This window comes from Populus euphratica, unplaced genomic scaffold (genome assembly GCF_000495115.2).
Source record: "Populus euphratica unplaced genomic scaffold, PopEup_1.0 scaffold95.1, whole genome shotgun sequence".
NCBI classification, from domain to species: Eukaryota; Viridiplantae; Streptophyta; class Magnoliopsida; order Malpighiales; family Salicaceae; genus Populus; species Populus euphratica.
The window spans coordinates 875,798-895,344 of record NW_011499885.1 but is presented as its reverse complement, the minus strand read 5'-3'; the positions used below and the strand labels follow the sequence as shown (position 1 = coordinate 895,344).

The window sequence follows — 19,547 nt, the reverse complement described above, 5'->3', positions numbered from 1 at the left end:
TAATTAGTAAAAATATTGGTGTTCACTATTGAATTTAGTGTCGGCAATGTTATCGATAAAATAATTGGTGAATGTTAGCAATATGTTAACTAGAAATATTTGCTGGTCGAGAAAAAAGGTACCCGACTAAATAAGATATAATGCATATTTGTATTATTGATTATCAGCTATAAAATATGATGCTAACTTGTATAAAAGTTAGTGCTTGAAGAGAATATTTCAACAAATCATAAAAAATATACGAGATAAAAAAAAAAGGATTTGTGAGAGAGAAACTACTGGTGAAGATAATAGAATGAGAGGGTAAGAGCAGCTCCAATGGACGAGGCAAATGAAAAGCCAAATACTTTTTGCTATTTATTTCTCTTCTATTTACATCCTAACCGAAGAGCTAAACAAATAGCCAAAATGACTATTTGTTTTCTTAACAGCCATTTCTACATTTAACTGTAGAAATGGCCAAAATAATAGTTGTTGACCAACGGCTATTTTTATAGCCGTTGGCCAACAATTTTTTTTTTTTAAATATAGAAGAAATCTTCTATAAATACATGAAGAAAAAACTTATAGTTTTAAATTTTTGTATTGTGCCTCATCCTTCTCTCAAATGTTTTTTTTTTAAAAAACAAGAATCAATTATTCTCTGGTTAATTATTAACATCGGTTGTATTAATTAGCTGAAATTAAAAGGTATGCTTGTTTAAAAGCTTTTTTTATTTTTTATTTTATTTTTTATATCTCTTGATTTTTTAGACCTTTTGTTGTTAATTTAATATTTGTGATGAGTTTTATTTCTTTATTATTTTATGTTTTTAATATGGATTAAGGAAGACAATTTTTATTTATGTTGTTATCTTTGATAAAATTGAGAGGAATTAATAATGGTAGTTGATATTAATAAAAAGATAGAGTTACATATTTAAAATTTATTTTTGATTGTCTGTTTTAATTTGAGGTCAATTATATTATATCTTTTTGAAAATGCAATTAAACTAGTATATCGATTCTATTTTTGTCACGACCCGAATCCCGGGTCCATGACCGGCAACGCAGGAGCAGTGTCGAAAGGACACCCCACCTACGCTAAGCCTCAAAACGGACATATCAAAAGAACAAGATATTCAAAAATACGCAGCATTTCATAATCTTCAGAAATAGTATATTATTCAAAGCTGATGAAATCAAAGGATAGTTCAAAACTCTTCATAAGTAATTAATACAAAAATAATAATTCATAATACTCATTACATTGTCAAAATCCAAACTTAATTAAAACAGAGTAATAGTGGAGCGTCTAAGACATCGAATCAAAACAACCTTGAACAATAAGCAAGGCATACCGACCCAAAACTGAAGAAGCAGAAATACTCAACAAAGTCCAACTGCTATCAGAAACTAAGAACCTAAAATAATATTAAGATTGAGGGGTGAGTTCAACCAACTCAGTGAGGGAATAATATTTAATATACATTTTAGATATTTTTCATATTAATAGTTTATCAGATGATTTATCTTATATACATATACATATACATACTAAACATATTATCATAACGTAGTAGAATACATGTCAAAGATCAGATGACACCCGAATGTGACCAGATGACACCCGAAGGTGACCACTGTGGGATGATCAGTCGTCACAGGCTGATGCCTCTCTCATCAGCTAGGTATACAGAATACCATGTGCACAAAGGCTAACTACTCTCCGTTAGCATGGAGTTACTGACAAGTCCTATATCAAGGCATAATAGATATTCACAGAATCATTAAATAAACGTATATCATATCAGATAGAATTTAGCTCGACAGAATGCGAGTGCAATTTCAAGAATAGATGAGTACTTGGAAAACAAAGCAAAATATATATACTCAAAGATTATCCCACTCACCCGGAAAATATAGAACTAAAGGAACGTCAGACGAAAGACCCGAAAATCCTATTGAAGATCGTTAGGAGAACCTACAACAATATATGAAATATACTCAAAAAAACAACTCAAACAAAATATCCCAATGCATAAAATAAAACTAAGTTTACTCTCCTAGGTTTAGGGACTAAAACGATAATTATCCAAATAGGGACCAAAATGTAATTTTACCAAAATTGGACCAAACTGTAAATATATAACCATACTGAAATTTCACCCATAAACTATCCTTAATTCTGTTCAGAACGAACTAGGGACCTAACAGTAATTTTTATAAAGTTTAGGGGCTAAAATGTAAATTCCTAAAATTTAGGGACCAAACTGAAAATATTCCAAATCAATTATCAAACTGAGATTTATCATCCTTAACCCCATAATAACACTGTCCAGAATCTCAAAATACAATTAGGGGTCAAATTATAATTTTTTCCAAAGTTTAGGGACTAAACTGTAATTTCCACAAATTGAGGGACCAAATTGAATTTTCGTCATCTTCAACCTCAAACCCAGAATTGTTCACAGATTACCTACTGTTCTTTCCAGACTTCCAACTCAAAATTCACAATTTACACAAATCATAACTCAACATCATCATCTTTACCAACAATCTCTCAAAATCAATTAATTAATCAATTACCCACAACAATCAACCCTATAACATTCAAATTAATTCATCAATTAACCCAAAACACAAATTTTTAAAACCCTAATATTTATCAAAACATAAATTTAAATTTCAAACAATACATTTATACATTTAACAACCTAAATCTTACCTTTAAAGTTATTTCCTCTCAATCTCTTCCCTTTCCCTTCTCTTCCCCTCTTTTCTCTTCTTCTTCTCCCTTCTCCCTTCTTTCTTACGGTTTGCTCTAAAAAAAAACACAACTCCCTCTTTTTATTCTTTTTGTTCTTTTTGTTTCTTTTTCTTCCTATTTATATTTATCAACTATTATTCAATTACCACAATACCCCTTATTCATTTTACTCACTTCTAAGCCTTCAAGGGCTTTGTTGCCTTTTCCTATTCCTTATTATTTTTCAAAACATTACAATTTTAGTTCCAAAAAATGGTCAAATTGTTATGTTAGAACAAGTAGGAGGTAATGCTTATTATTAATTCGCATGTATGAAAACTACAAAATTAAAATTAACATTAATTTTAAATTTTTAACAATAACATATAAAACTTAAAATTAAAAATATTCATATAAATAAATTTTAAATTTAATTTTAAATTATATTTTTTAACTTTCATATTACTTCATTAATTTTATATTACTTTATAAATTATTCATATTAATTATATAATTAATAAGATCATAATTATATTATATATAAAATATCTAAAATAGTTATATAATTATATTAAAATTAATTTAACATGAAAAATATTAAAATATAAATGGTTTTTCCAAATAGCTTTTTACCATTGGAATGTACATAATTCAAAAAGCTATATTTATACTATTCAAAAAGCTATTTTTTTCATTTGGCTCTTCAATATAGCATTTTCCATTGGAGATGCTCTAAGGCATGATTATTTAGGTTAACCCAAACATAGACAAAAAGTTGGGTATCTAGGTTGATGCTCAAATAGGCAATTGTTGTATTTATTTTTTTTCTTCCTTACACAAGTAATGCACATGCCAGTAAAGCAGATAAAGTTATCATTTTTGTTGTCATTTTTAGTTAACATATATAGCCTATTTAAAATATATGCAAACATATCACCAAAATAAATCCACACACTTAACTAACCAAAGGTAATAATTTTGAACCAACCACCTGATCCAAACTCTTAAAGATCATAAATGGCATAAAGCCATGTTTGAAGAGTATGATACCTTAGTAAAGAATGGCATATAGGAGCTATTCCCCAAATGCAAGTCATAATTTAGTTGAATATAAATAGATTTTTAGAACTAAATAAAAATCTGATGGTTTTATCGATAAATTCAAGGCTCGTTTGGTTGCAAAAAGCTTCCACCAACACCTTAGAATAAACAACCATCACATATGCAGTCCAATTGTAAAACTAATAACTATTTGAATTGTTATTATTATAGTTGTGAGCCATGGCTGGTCCTTAAAGCAACTTGATACAAACAACGCCTTTTTTTAAGACTTCCTTTTAAAGAATGAAGACAAATGAAGCATGTTGCAATAAATTTTCACTTGATTCAGGATCAAGTTCAAAATGATACCCTTTATGTGGTTTATTTTTCTTCTAAAGATCTATTAGCTGATGCACTTATAAAGCTTCTTTCACCCCAATGTTTTCCTCAACTCAAGTACAAGATTGGACCTTTTTCTCTTGATATTTATCATAGAGGGGCATATTAGAGAGAATCAGTTTTTAATTTGTTATGCTATCACGACATCCTCTAGTATTTTTGAAAGAATTAGAGCTATAAATTTCCAAAAAAAAACTACGAGTTTTTATCCCTATTTTTGAATATTGCTTTGCAGCATTCTATCTGATGTAGTTTGAGTTCAAGGGATCATAGTTTTTATTCTGCAATTGCACTTGTGTTTTAAGTGCTCTCCCAAATCTAACTTCCATCACAGAGGCAATGGGTGCTTCAACTCGTATTTTTCAAATGATTGATCGAACTCCTAGCATAGACTCGAAAGATAAGAGGGGGAACGCTTTATCATATGTAAGAGGAGAAATTGATTTTCAGGACATACCTTTTAGCTATCCATCAAGACCTGACACTCCAATCTTGCAAGGGTTGAATCTCGGGATTCCAGCTGGTAAGACAGTTGGTCTTGTGGGAGACAGTGGCTCCGGAAAGTCCACAGTCATTTCATTAATTCAAAGATTTTATGACCCCAATAAGGGACAAATTCTCTTGGATGGACACCAAGTAAATAGGCTCCAGCTCAAATGGTGGAGCTCACAAATGGGTCTAGTTAATCAGGAACCAGTCCTCTTTGCAACAATCTCAGAATATATTGTTTGGGAAGGAAGGCGCCTTGATGGATGATGTAGTAAATGCTGCTAACGATGCAAATACTCATGACTTCATAACTAAGTTACCAGATGGATATTAAAGTCAAGTAAGTTGTCTTTGTTTAATAAAAAATTATTTAATGAATTCATTTCAAAAGAATTTTATGAAAATATTGATGGAAAAAAATTCTAATAGAAACTCAGATGTGTCATTCTTAAGAAAATGGCAAAAATCCAACACTGTCCCTAGTTTTCTTAGGCATTGGTGCCCTAGATTTCACCACCAGTCTCCTTCAGCACTACAATTTTGCAGTTATGGGAGAAAAGTTGACAAGAAAAGCACGTGAGAAACTACTAGCAAAGCTTATGAGTTTTGAAATAGGGTGGTTTGATGATGATGAGAACACGAGTGCAACAATTTGTGCAAGGTTAGCCACTGAAGCCAACATGGTTGGATCCCATGCTGGGGACCGCATGCCATTGCTGATTCAAGCATTCTTCGGATCTATCTGTGCTTACACATTAAGTCTTATTCTTACATGGAGGCTAGCCCTTGAGTTGATTGCAGTGCAGCCATTAGTTGTTGTGAGCTATTACTCAAAGAGTGTTTTAATGAAAAGTATGGCAGGAAAGGCACAAAAAGCACAAAAGGAAGGAAGTCAATTGCCAAGTGAAGCTGTTATCAACCATAGAACCATAACAGCATTCTCTTCTCAGAGGAGAATGTTGGGGCTTTTCAGAGCTACCTTGAGAGGTCCCAAAGAGGAGAGTTGTAGACACTCTGGCCTGTTTAGCCCACAATTTTTTAACACAGAGGTTAATATCCCCAGAGCAACTTTTCCAAGCGTTTTTGATACTGCTCTTCACTGCTTATGTCATTGCAGAAGGTGGAAGTATGACCAATGATTTATCGAAAGGAGGGAATGCCATTGGATCAGTGTTTGCAATCCCAGATAAGGAAAAGCGAGATTGAGCCAATTAACTTGTGGGGTACATTGGACATCAGGAGAAGGTTAAATGGCTAAGTGGAGCTCAACAATGACTTCTTTGCAAACCCATTAAGAACAGATCGAAAGATCTTCAAAGGCTGGAACCTCAAAATTGATGCAGGGAAGACAGTGGCACTGGTGGGCCAAGTGGTTCTGGAAAATATACCATCTTTGGACTTATCGAGAGGTTTTACGATCCCATTTGCTGGCACTTTCCGCGAAAATATTGCCTATGGCTAAGAGGTTTGGATTTAAATTCGTTGCCAACAGAGTAGATAGAATATAGAAAAGGAAGTAGCTGTTATAACAAAGGTCAACGATTCAAGCTTTCACAAGGTGTTTTTTTTCTTGCTGGAATATAATGGTGTGATATAGGAGTTTTTACTGATGTTTTCATCTTCCAGGACAACCGTTACGACAATTGCAGTTTCTAAGATGATTTTAGAAGTGAAAGCTTCATGAATCAATATTTAATTCCCTAAAAACAAAAAGGGTAACACCTTTTGTAATCCGTAGACACACAGCAATGAATTTGATTTGTGCTATCTTTGTTACTGAACATGTTTTCCAAAGTTTAATGTTCCTTCGATTCCTCAAGAGTAATCTAACGCAGAAGTAGAGTTGCTTTGTAGGTTTTTTCTAACTTACAGATCACCAATTCACCATGTCCCATGTACAAGAAGAATAAGGAAAAAAAAAAAAAACATGAGGGAAGTTTTCTGAGTAATTTGAGGAGAGAAGACCGGGGACAACCCTTGTCGTTCTTTGCTTCTCTCTCTTCTTCAGCTCCTTTTCTTCTTCTTCTTCTTGGCTTTTTCTCTTCTCTCTTACTTCTCTTCATTTTTCTCTTTGTCCCGCATCATAGTAACATCAAAACTATATATCTGACTGATAACATAATTTATTCTTCATCATTAAAGAAGATCACTGTAAAAGAAACATAAATAAATTCAAAAATTAGATCATAGTCTGCACACTGTGAGACATAATCCTCGGCAAAGTTTTGACAGCAGATAAATTTAAGCGGTTGATTGTTACATGTGAAAAAAGGTCATTTATACAACACAAGAATGGAATCTGAGAAAGATGACTTTATCTAAATGTCTGATGCAATGAACACTTACAAAATCTTTCCAATAAATCTTAAGGGGAATAAGAACAAGAATCCAAGAATACATACTAAGTTGACGTACTCCATGTCCTAGATAAATGATACTCTCTAATATCTCATGTACACATTTCTCTTTTTCTTTCATATAAGAAGTGCACTTAACAACTAGTTTAAGGGAAAGAAAGATCTGTTATATAATCATTGGAGGAAAATCTCAAGTATTTCAGTATCTTTGTTTCAACTTTTTTTTGGCAGGAGATGACTGCAGGCAGAATTTGTTTCTTGGCAAAACATGGGCAAAACACGATACCAAATAAAACCAAGCCAAAAGGAAAACAATGAGTTACTGACCATACATAACTATGGATATGCAAAGAAAGATCCTAACCTGATCATAATCATCACATCAAGGATATTGTGAATATTATTTATTTATTGGATTATAATGTCTATATTATCAGCAATAGTGACAGAGTGATTCTTGGCAAAAAACATTGCCAGCATGTAGACGAAATAAATACTGAACCAACGAATAGCATGAGGGATATCAACATTATTCTTTCCCTGGTCACCCTATGAAGAACCAAGTGCCGGCTAATTTACTAGATGGCTGGATGCCTCTGGCATTCTCACAAAAGTTTAATTATATGAAAACAATATAAGAAAAATTAGGGACTAGAATATGATTAAACGTGTCTAGTAGCACTTAGCAATGCCTACAAAGAGCTGTCTAAGTTGAAGGTTAAGTAATGGTGAAAGCTGTCTTATACCTTTGAAATCTCGTCACTCTCCAAGAAGGAGCATAGAAAATGGGTGGTAAAGATAGCATGTTTCGGTACGCTGATGGCATGGACAAGTTGTTGATGTTCTTTGGGGTTTTGGGCAGTGTTGGAGAAGGGTTACGACACCCTCTCACAATGTATGTTCTTAGCCATGTCATCAATGACTATGGTAGCTCTGGTATTTCTTTGTCTACTGATACTGTAAACAAGGTGAGCAATTTAACACTCATGCATTGTACTTCAAAAAATGCTTTGAACGATATGTCGATTAACTTTCTGTTAATTCCACGTGTCAGTATTCTCTCAAGCTCCTGTATATTGCAATTGCTGTTGGACTTGCAGCATTTGTTGGTTAGTTTCATTCTTAGTAACTCCATCTAACTACTTTCAGGCTTCGTTTTTGCTAAAATTGACTGGTACTACGCTAATGAGTATAGAAATCGGGAATTTAACTGTTCCTTTGTTGCATTTTTTCGGGTCTTTGTTTACTTTGACAGAAGGATTGTGTTGGACGAGAACTGCTGAGAGACAGACTTCTCGGATGAGAACGGAATATTTGAAATCGGTCCTTAGACAAGAAGTTGGTTTCTTTGACACTCAAGATGCTGGTTCTTCCACAACCTATAAAGTTGTCAACACCATCTCCAATGATGCCAGTGCTATCCAAGTAGCAATATGTGAGAAGGTTCGATTTCAGTTTCTTTCATTTGCTTTGTTCTGTTTCAGATAAACCTGGGTGTTGAGAACTTAAAAAACACAACTAAGAGTATCTCTTTGGTACAGATTGAAATTCCTGTAAATATATTATCAGAACCTGACTGAAAACATTCCAACCAAATGATTCATTATGCCTATCAACTTAAGATTTCATGTTAGATCAGCAGAGTGATCCGACCAAGTAAATGCATATCTATAATCATGGAGCTACTAAGATTCCATGAATAGCACTTCTGCTCCAAAGCACTGTATAGGTCATTTCTCCAATATCTTGCTTGTTGGCTTGGAATCTGTCTGGTGTATGCAAATCTGCTGGAAAATGATAAAATGTTTGCCCACAACTTGAGCATCCTCCTTCAAGCATAGAATGAGTACAAATTTAATTATGCCGTTAGCAGATAAATACAAGAACTCAGAGTAGAACTGTTTTGTTAACATCCATGCTGTGATTGAAGTTATAAAAATGGATTGTTGTTGCTTGCAGATACCTGACTGCCTTGCACAAATGTCATGCTTCTTCTTCTGCCTTGTGTTTTCCTTCATACTATCGTGGAAGTTTACACTGGCAGCTCTTCCTTTTGCATTGATGTTTATTGCCCCGGGACTTGTATTTGGGAAGCTCATGATGGACGTGACAATGAAGATGATTGAAGCTTATGGAGTTGCTGGTGGGATTGCGGAACAAGCCATTTCTTCAATAAGAACTGTATACTCATATGTGGCGGAGAATCAAACACTGGACCGGTTCAGCCGTGCACTTCAAAAGACGATAGAATTAGGAATAAAGCAAGGATTCGCAAAGGGATTGATGATGGGAAGCATGGGAATGGTTTATGTAAGTTGGGCATTTCAAGCTTGGGCTGGCACTTATTTGGTGACTGAAAAGGGAGAAAAGGGTGGTTCTATCTTTGTAGCAGGAATCAATATAATGATGGGAGGACTGTGAGTTTTTTTTTATTAAGCTAACTTCTCTTTGCGGCAGACTAAGTTTATCTGATCTCAATTCTGGAAATCACAGTTCTTTTTTCATTTGCAGGAGCGTATTAAGTGCACTCCCAAATCTAACATCCATCACAGAGGCAACAGTTGCTGCTACGCGTATTTTTCAAATGATTGAACGAAGTATAGACTTGGAAGAAAAGAAGGGGAAGGCTTTATCATATGTAAGAGGAGAAATTGATTTTCAGGACATACATTTTAGCTATCCATCAAGACCTGACACACCAATCTTGCGAGGGTTGAATCTCCGGATTCCAGCTGGTAAGACAGTTGGTCTTGTGGGAGGCAGTGGCTCCGGAAAGTCTACAGTCATTTCATTGCTTCAAAGATTTTATGAGCCCAATGAAGGACAAATTCTCTTAGATGGACACAAAATAAATAGGCTTCAGCTCAAATGGTGGAGATCCCAAATGGGTCTAGTTAATCAGGAACCAGTCCTCTTTGCCACATCTATAAAGGAGAATATATTGTTTGGGAAGGAAGGTGCCTTGATGGATGATGTGATCAATGCCGCTAAGGATGCAAATGCACATGACTTCATAACTAAGTTAACCGATGGATATGAAACACAAGTAAGCTAAATTGTCTGAACTCAATATGTTATGTCTAGATTGCTACTGTTAGCGAATTTGTTTCGAAAGCATTTCATACATATGCTAATGTAAAGTTCTCCTAGAATGCCTGAGATGCGATAAAAATAAACGGTACAAGGTGATTCTTGAATTCCTCGGCATTACTTCAATATTGTATGTTTGGAATTTATTTAAGTAGAAGCTCTGAAATATGCAAATTGCTTGTGATATAGTTTTAGGTCCCAATTAATGCCCTGAGCTGATTTAAACAAACCATCATGAATTAGATGCAAAGTCTGACATAACAGTTCATGATGGATTCCACAGGTTGGCCAGTTTGGATTCCAATTATCTGGGGGGCAAAAGCAGCGTATTGCCATAGCAAGGGCTCTGATCAGAGACCCCAAAATCCTGCTTCTAGATGAGGCAACCAGTGCACTGGATGCACAGTCTGAAAGAATAGTTCAGGATGCAATTGATCAGGCATCGAAAGGAAGGACAACAATCACCATTGCGCATCGCCTCTCCACAATCAGAACAGCAAACCTGATTGTTGTTCTACAATCTGGGAGAGTAATTGAATCAGGTTCACATGAACAGTTAATGCAAATAAGTAATGGAAGAGGTGGGGAATACTTCGGGATGGTGCAGTTGCAACAGATGGCAGCACAGAAAGAAAATTTTACTGACTTCATCTATAGAAATGATGGAAAGAACTCCTTTAGTATGAGTCCTGCTCCCAGTCCGGTTAGCGTGAGAAAAAGCACTCCAAGCACCCCAGTGTTAAGCCCCTTTAGCCCAGCATTGTCTATCGGCACACCTTATTCATACTCAATCTATGATCCCGATGATGAAAGTTTCGAAGACGACTTAAACAAATTAAATTATCCGGCACCTTCTCAGTGGCGTCTGCTGAAAATGAATGCACCTGAATGGGGACGAGGCTTGACTGGATGCTTGGCTGCAATAGGTGCCGAAGCGGTTCAACCTATTAATGCTTACTGTGCGGGATCACTTATGTCAAACTACTTCGGCAGTGACAAATCTGCTATCAAACATAAATCCAACATATTGGCCTTGGTTTTTTTATTTATTGGTGCTCTCAACTTCATAACCAGCCTCCTCCAACATTATAATTTTGCAGTTATGGGAGAGAGGTTGACGAAAAGAGTACGCGAGAAACTACTAGCAAAGCTGATGACTTTTGAGATAGGGTGGTTTGATGATGATGAGAATACAAGTGCAGCAATTTGTGCAAGGCTAGCCACTGAAGCCAGCATGGTTCGCTCCCTTGTTGGGGATCGGATGTCATTGCTGGTACAAACATTCTTTGGTTCCGTCTTTGCTTATTCAACAGGACTTGTTCTAACATGGAGGCTAACCCTTGTTATGATAGCTGTGCAACCATTAGTTATTGGAAGTTTTTATTTGAGGAGTGTTTTGATGAAAAATATGGCCGGGAAAGCACAAAAGGCACAAATGGAAGGAAGCCAACTAGCAAGTGAAGCTGTTATTAACCACAGAACTATAGCTGCATTCTCTTCTGAGAAGAGAATGTTGGAGCTTTTCAAAGCCACCTTGAGAGGTCCTAAAGAAGAGAGTGTTAAGCACTCATGGCTGTCAGGTCTTGGCCTGTTTTCCTCCCAGTTTTTTAACACGGCTTTTATCACACTAACATACTGGTATGGTGGGAGGCTCCTGACGGAAGGGTTAATAACCCCAGAGCGCCTTTTCCAAGCATTTTTGATACTGCTTTTCACTGCTTATGTCATTGCAGAAGCTGGAAGCATGACTAATGATATATCCAAAGGAGGCAATGCCATTCGAACAATATTTGCAATTCTCGATAGGAAAAGTGAGATTGATCCATTCAACTCATTTGATGCTTCGAACATCAGGAGAAAGTTAAATGGCCAAGTGGAGTTCAACAATGTCTACTTTGCTTATCCAACAAGACCAGATCAAATGATCTTCAAAGGCTTGAACCTCAAAATTGATGCAGGGAAGACAATGGCACTGGTAGGGCCAAGTGGTTCTGGAAAATCTACTGTCATTGGACTTATTGAGAGGTTTTACGATCCCTTGAAAGGAGCAGTTTTTATTGACAGACAGGACATAAAGAGCTACAATTTGAGAATGCTGAGATCTCATATTGCACTAGTCAGTCAAGAACCAACACTGTTTGCTGGCACTATCCGCGAAAATATTGCCTATGGAAAAGAGAATGCAAGAGAATCTGAGATACGAAAGGCTGCAGTTGTTGCCAATGCACATGAATTCATCAGGTATAGAAATATTTAATCAAATGTACTCAGATATATTCATATGAGTGAATGTCATGGTTTACAGGACCAATACAAAAATTCTTTACCTGGTTTTACTTGAGAAGCTGCAAACGAAAGCCATAGATCTCTTGTGTTTGATTTGATTTCTTCCTTGTTGCAGTGGAATGAAAGATGGGTATGATACCTACTGTGGAGAAAGAGGAGTTCAGCTATCAGGAGGTCAAAAACAAAGAATAGCACTTGCTCGGGCGATACTGAAGGATCCATCAATCCTGCTGTTGGATGAGGCAACCAGTGCACTTGACAGTGTGTCAGAGAGCTTAGTTCAAGAGGCACTTGAGAAGATGATGGTTGGCAGAACATGTGTAGTCATTGCTCATCGGCTATCAACAATTCAGAAATCTAACTGCATTGCGGTTATCAAGAACGGAAAGGTTGTAGAACAAGGCTCACACAAAGAACTCATAGCATTAGGCAGCGGTGGAGAATACTACTCTCTGACAAAACTACAAAGCGGAAGCTCCTCTTATCGATAAAGCAGAATCATCTGGAGTCTGGGCTGCCATAGGAGGAAAGTCTAATCTTTTTTAAGTCTGGACTGGCATGATTTTTGAAGAAGATTCTGTGAATCCATTACTGCAACTTAAATGTAACACATTACATGCTCCTCAAGCTTAGAAATCATGCTTCCAAATGAAAAAAAAATATATAATGAAATTGCTAGTTTTGGGAGAATTACAATGGCATCAAATCACGTGAAGAAAATTATGTTTTCTACTTGAGCTAAATGCCATAGCCCTGTCTCTGTTAATGACGGCACCCTGCTATGTCTCATTCCTTGTTTAAAAAGTGTAATAACAATGCCCTCCCTCCTAAAATAACGAGACCATAAAGCCCTAAAAATGTTTTTACCCTTCCACCGCATTGCAGTCTGCATTTTGCATGACATTCTCACGATGATCAATGAATGAATTGCAGGAAGGTACCATTTCAGCAAACAATATTGTAGGATGGGATATTGTAGAATAAACTTTATGGTAAAATCATCTCTGAATTCAAGTGCTGGTACAGATTTTTACCGAGACAGAGCAAATAGATTCTGTTGCAATTTATTATTATCTTTGTCACAGAGAATTTGAAGGGTGAGTAATCCATCTACTTCGATAAATAACTTGGTTTTACGTTTGAGAGTCAAAGCTGGAATACGTTCTCTTCTCTGTTCCCATCCAAATTCCTCTAAGATTACATGAACAAATATTTTCTTACAAGATTACTAGTCCAAAGTATAATGCAGAAGAACGATTTTCAAATTTTTGTAAGTTTTCTGTACAAATTTAAATATATCTTGTATTTGTTCTGTATTTTATATTGTATATGTTTTAGGGATTAATTAAAAACAAAAAACATAGTTAGAGATCGTCGGATATTTCAAATAAAGCTGATCTATTTCAGGGATTGATTAAATATACGAATCATTTCCCCTTGAACAAAGAAAGAGATGCAATGCCAAGAAACTCCTGCGTGTAATAGTTTACGGTCTCGCTCTACTTTGTGAGCTGAATCAAACGAACAAGAATTGTATTATAGTGTTATTAAACTCAATGCAGCAAATTAATTTTAAAATTAATTTATCTCATTTTTTTTTGCCTAACTTTGTGTTAAAGCTGGTTTAATATGATCTGGTTATTTTAATTGGTCCAAAAAAATTTATTCAACCCTTAAAAATAATATAAGAATGAAATAAAAATATATTTTTTATGAAATTGACAAAAAAAATTCCCTTGACTAAACTTATTGTATAGCATAGGTTTAAAATTAAATCTCAGGGGAGCTTATGTAATTTATTTGACTTGTACAATCCAAAACCAAATCTAAAAAAAATCCAAGAAGAAAATGAGAGAAAAAAAATGAAAGTAACAAAAATACTTCTCACTCCAACTTTTTATTTAATTTAAATTTAAAATTAAATTATTTAAAACTTATTTTAATATCATTCGATCAACTTAATATATTAAAAGATATTTAGAATTATTATTAAAAAGAAAATATTATGATAAAATTGAGTAAATTAAATAAAAAGAGAAATAAATAAAAAAAGATAGGCTAAATTATAATTTTAAAACTCAACTCGACGTAACAGGTCGAATTGAAACTCGATTGACCCGAAACTGAAACCCAACAAGGATTAAAAAATAAAATCAAAAAATTAGTTGATTTGAAAAAACCCAGTTAAAAATTCAATTATAACCTGTTAATTATTTTTTTAATTAAAACAGAGTCATTTTAACTTATATAAAAAATTAAAATTAAACCCAATAATCCAATCAAAATCTAATAACTGAGTAAAATTGATGAATCAAGCCTTGAGCCGGATTCACAGACCTGGTTTAAGAACTCTGACTGAATTGAAAAGGAAAAGAAGTGAACAGTGAAGCCACATGAAAATCATGGCAAGCTTTATACATAAAAAGTGTCCCACCAAGGACTCAGAAACTTCGTGCATAACCATTCCTGAACGCAAACGCGTGGGACTGGCAAGGAAAAGGATGATGCTTTCTGGTGAAATTGCAAGGAAAATGGGAGGTATCTTCCTTTAATCCATGGGGAAGAACCCTAGGAAACAACATCTCATCCTGAATTCCTTGCTTTCTTCAATCAATCAATCGATCAAAGTCTCCTTTTCACATCTCAGGGTACGAAGCTCAGTCACGTGACAATGTCCATAAACCCCTTTTTCCTTTTTCCCCTCTGTTTTCGCATCTTTGATCATGTTTTTTAAGCCATGTTTGTTAGCACAATAACTAAAGCAATCCGGATGTGTTTTGTAATCCGGTTTAATTTCTTTTTAAAATGTTTTTTTAATATTAAATTGATTTTTTCCAAGTATTTTTTTTTATAATTTGAATATGTTAATGTAAATTTTTTTATAAAAATATTATTTAATGTATTTTTAATTAAAAAACGTTTGAAAAAACATGAGTATTATCGGATAATCTACCTCAAGATTTCTTATAATTATGAAACCTTATTATTATTATAAAAAAGAAGCATACCCCTAACCATCGGGCATCCTCTTTTTATTTTAATTAATAAAAATTTTGGAGTTGAAAGCAAATTTCAAGTTAAATATTGTTGTTTTTGTGTTTTAAAAATATTTTAAAAAATTATTTTTTTATTTTTTAAAATCAAATTAATTATTTTTATTTTAATATATTTTTAAATAAAAAATGTTTTAAAAACAATCACTCATCACTTCCAAACACTTTGAAAACCAGTTGCACAAGTTTACTCTTCTCTGACGTGTGGCCTTCTTAGAACAGAAACGCCTCTTTGTTAAACACAAAGCACTGTCCCAGTGTCCTGTTCTTGCTAATAAATACAGGTAACATTTCGCAAGGTTCACTGTAATCAGTAATCATAAGAGAATAAAGAGTGTTTAAGATTGTATTAATAGTTATTTTTTAAATTATATTTGTTTGAAAATATATTAAAATAATAGTTTTTTAGTTTTTAAAATCTATTTTTTATACTAATACATCAAAATAATTTGAAAATAGTAAAAAATATATTAATTTAAAACAAATAGAAAAATTAATTTAAAAAAAAAACACTTCAAAAATAAAAAAAAACAGTCCAGTTGTTGAAATGTTCATTGCTCTCATGTTTTACCAGGCGGCGAGCCATGCACAGAATTTCCGTGCTTTTACTTTAGATTGCGCTTTCTGTTGCCAAACATCTTCATAAATTCCTGGCTCCTTGCTTGTTAAGACCTTTTCTCCTTTTCATCACCGTATTGTCCAAAAGCTAGCATCTTTTGTTGAAAAATCAAAGTATTAATTTCCACATCTTATCTCTAATGAAGCTTAGGGGAATCCAATGCAAGAAACACAACTCTTGTCTCTTTCCAAAATTACCATTTCATTGCTTAAAAGAGCAAGAAAATGAGGGCAAAACTCCACTACTACTCAAGAGTAACACTCTCTCAGAACTCCCACAACTACGACTCAGTCAGGTGACGATTTCTCCAAATGAAATGGATTTTAGTGGAAGAGAATACTGAGAATGGGGCTGCCAAAGCTTTGCCGAAGTTGAGTATCCAACAGTTTGGTGAAAAGGCAGTAATAACACTTGGTTTTGGTGAAGCTAAAAGGTGACTTGAGCTCAACATTTCCAGAATAGAAAGGGCGTCCGAGTTCATAAACCTGAATGCTCTATTTAGAAATAGAAGCAGCCATCATTTCTGGGTAGCCGATGTTCTTTCCAACAAAGAGCAGGTTGTCTAAAAAACTTGTATTCCGGGAAAGCAAACCAAATTGTCTTAAATAGAAAATTAAAGATCAATCAAGCTTAGCAAATTGCAGACCTTCGTTCTACTCTGAAAAATCCCTCTCGTACAATCATCACCTTAACATTCAATTTGAAGGGGACTTCAGTCCACAAGTTAAAGCATACACTCAGTCAATCAACTCATTAAAAAAAAAATGACCATTCTGGAAGAAAACTGGTGGTGCCATTTATTAGCTCTCCTTTGCATCCGGCAGCAGAACAAACCAGTAATATTTCCACCAGAAACGAAATTTGAATACTTCAATAAATTAATTGAACATCTATACATCAACAGAAAATCCATCACAAAATGGTCAAAGCAATTTCAATTCTCTAAAAGAAGAAAATATATATATCGTAACTTCCATGTATAAACTTCAGATAAAATCTGTTAGTAAAAAGAACAAGAATTTTCCAGAAAATAAAGATACCACCAAGAAAATCATCCCAAAAGTCAAACATACCAAAATTCGGGCATACTACAAGAAACAATGCCATTTAAATTCATCAAAAAATAAGCAAACCTAAAACCAAAAGGTTAGCAAAAAAAAATCCCATTTGCCCACAATAGCTCGTAATCTTATCTGCATTAGACTTGAGCTTTATGTCTTTGTGGTTGACTTTAATAATGGTACCATTGACTTCCACATTAGCCCCCACCCTTATCTTATACCTCTTAGTCCTGAACATAAGAATCTTGTACCTCACTGAAGTAACCAAATCCACCCGGAAAAACGCCGTCAACCCATTTGCCGGAGCTGCCTGGGAAACCACATCCCGGTCAATATTTGATATGGTACCATTCTTTCTAGCAGTCTTTTTATGCCCCTGATAAAACTTTGTTATAGTGAAATTCCCAATAAAGTGGGACCTATTTGGAGTGTAAAATGTGACATTTATTGGATCATAGTAAACGCCCTTGTCTTTGTTGGTGTTTTTAAGTCTGAGTTCAAACTCAAGGGATGTAAGGTTTGAGGAGTTTGAGGTTTGGTCAAGAGGAAGGTAAAATTTGCTAAGTAGACAACTGGGTGATGAAGTACGCAAGCTGAGCCACATAAAAAGAGCTGTTAGCCCTAAAGTGAATATGAAGTTACAACAGCACCTACCGCAACCACCACCACCACCACCGGAATTAGGCATTATGAGGTGGTTTTCCGGTGAACCGTAAAAGGGCTATGATGGAGGAGATCAAGAAGGGAGAGAGTTTGTTTTTGGGAGAGAATAATTGAAGTTAGGGACCTTGTGGTCTTTGTTTCTCTCTCGTTTCATAAAGAAGAGGTGGGGGACAAAAAGCACGCTGTTGCTACCTTTGTTTGTTAAGAGATGTGATAAATGTACATGCAGGTGTTTTGGTTATAAATTCTGGCCAATGGGATCTAAGGTTGGTGAGAGAAATGGAGGTGAGTAGATTGTTGCTGCTCTTCACCTGTGATCAATCACAGTTACCTGTTATTTTTATAATATTTTTTAAATAATATATTTTTATTTTTTAAAATTTATTTTTAATATTAGTTTACATGAATTTAAAAAGTTGAAATATCAATAAATCTATAAGTATTATAAAAAATATAATTTAAATTTAATTCAAAATATATAAAAATAATAAGTTTATGTTTTTTTTTCAAACTATGCCTTACGTGTTAGACAATATTTTTAAAATCATTTATATTTTCCACGTAAATACACCCATTAATTTTACACTTTTTATTGCAAACTTTGATGGAAAAATTATTTATCACAGGTGATTTATGTTTACTATTTCCAATACTTCTTATTACTTCTAAAATAAATAAAATGAGTTTCTTGATTCTCAATTCTTATTATCTTCTAAATAAGTATATTATATAGTTCATGCGCATTCAATTTATTCTTTTTAGTATTATCTATCACTTAGAAATGACCGGTAATGAGTTAATCATGAACAACACCGAGAAATTTTCATCCATGTTCATTACCAATGACTTAAATCTTCCAATAATATTTATTATTTCAATAATATGTTATACGATAATCATCATATTTTATAATGGTTAAAATATTTATTAATGTCCTAAGAAGTGAGTCATCAATGGTTTAGGAATGTTCTTCCATGATTTTATAAATTTCTTAGCAATTTTAATTTCAGAAAGAGTAAACTTGATGTTATTGGACAGCTAAAGTGGATTTTATATGGTATCCAATATATATCAAGAAAATCATAGTATTTGACCATTATTTTTCAAAATGGATCAATATCTTCAAAATGATGTGCTATCCACGTGTCTTGTTGGTTATGAACGAGAGCTTAAAATAGATTAGACTTGAAAATTGATGTATCTTGACCCACAAAGTTAGATTGGAGGTGAGCAATCGATGAAGCCTTCTCAATGCTTAAGTTGTATAGTTTTTAGGAGATTAATAATGAAATAAATAAGTGTGTGTGTGTGTGTGAGAGAGAGAGAGAGAGAGAGAGAGGGAACGGTATATATTTCGTGATGCCACCTTTTTCCTTATATGTTCTATTTTAAGCTAGATTTCTAACTCTTTTTTTTAAGTGTTGTTTGATGATAAAAAATTGAATTAACATTGAATACAGTTTCATTTTAACCAAAGGACGTGGGAATAAAAATAAGACATGTTATTTCTCTACAAGATTTCATAATTTTATCGATAAAAGTATTTTGTTGGTATGTAATTCAGAGTTTGTCAATAATTTTTTGTCAATGACATCCCCGACAAAATACTTCCATCGGCTTTATTTTTGTTGGTAATATCTAATTCCATGGCTAAGTCAATTTATAAAAAAAATTACCGATGATTTTACATATAAAAATTGCACGCAAAAAAATTTCTTGCTTGAAATATACCAATAGATTTATTTCGTTAGTGATAATGGC

General features: G+C 34.0%; 2 protein-coding genes and 1 long non-coding RNA gene across 4 annotated transcripts; 1 reads left to right on the top strand and 2 right to left on the bottom strand.

The window, feature by feature from the left end:
* Positions 1 to 1,005: 1,005 nt before the first annotated feature.
* Positions 1,006 to 19,164, bottom strand: LOC105130176 (uncharacterized). Of its 2 annotated transcripts, none has more exons than XR_843198.1 (3): positions 19,153 to 19,164; positions 1,893 to 1,963; positions 1,006 to 1,403 (listed from the first exon to the last, which is right to left on the bottom strand). It is a non-coding gene; the product is annotated as an uncharacterized LOC105130176 (long non-coding RNA). The 2 variants fall into 2 exon arrangements; XR_843199.1 differs by lacking the exon at positions 19,153 to 19,164 and adding an exon at positions 2,708 to 2,770.
* LOC105130177 (putative multidrug resistance protein) lies at positions 7,800 to 13,079 on the top strand. The gene is made up of 7 exons (XM_011032552.1): positions 7,800 to 7,950; positions 8,270 to 8,457; positions 8,974 to 9,431; positions 9,526 to 10,060; positions 10,388 to 10,807; positions 10,964 to 12,345; positions 12,506 to 13,079. Exons 1-7 carry the CDS (start codon positions 7,800 to 7,802, stop codon positions 12,879 to 12,881), a joined length of 3,510 nt encoding a protein of 1,169 aa, XP_011030854.1. The 3' UTR covers positions 12,882 to 13,079.
* LOC105130178 (protein NDR1-like) lies at positions 16,975 to 17,959 on the bottom strand. Its single transcript, XM_011032553.1, has one exon. The coding sequence runs from the start codon at positions 17,809 to 17,811 to the stop codon at positions 17,179 to 17,181; it is 633 nt and encodes a 210-aa protein (XP_011030855.1). The 5' UTR covers positions 17,812 to 17,959; the 3' UTR covers positions 16,975 to 17,178.
* Positions 19,165 to 19,547: the final 383 nt, after the last annotated feature.

Coding starts and splice junctions, on each gene's coding strand:
- LOC105130177 (XM_011032552.1), top strand. CDS start 7,800: ATGGGTGGTAAAGATAGCATGTTTCGGTACGCTGATGGCATGGACAAG. Junction 8,458..8,973: donor AAGTAGCAATATGTGAGAAG/GTTCGATTTCAG, acceptor TGTTGCTTGCAG/ATACCTGACTGCCTTGCACA. Junction 10,061..10,387: donor CCGATGGATATGAAACACAA/GTAAGCTAAATT, acceptor TGGATTCCACAG/GTTGGCCAGTTTGGATTCCA.
- LOC105130178 (XM_011032553.1), bottom strand. CDS start 17,811: ATGCCTAATTCCGGTGGTGGTGGTGGTGGTTGCGGTAGGTGCTGTTGT.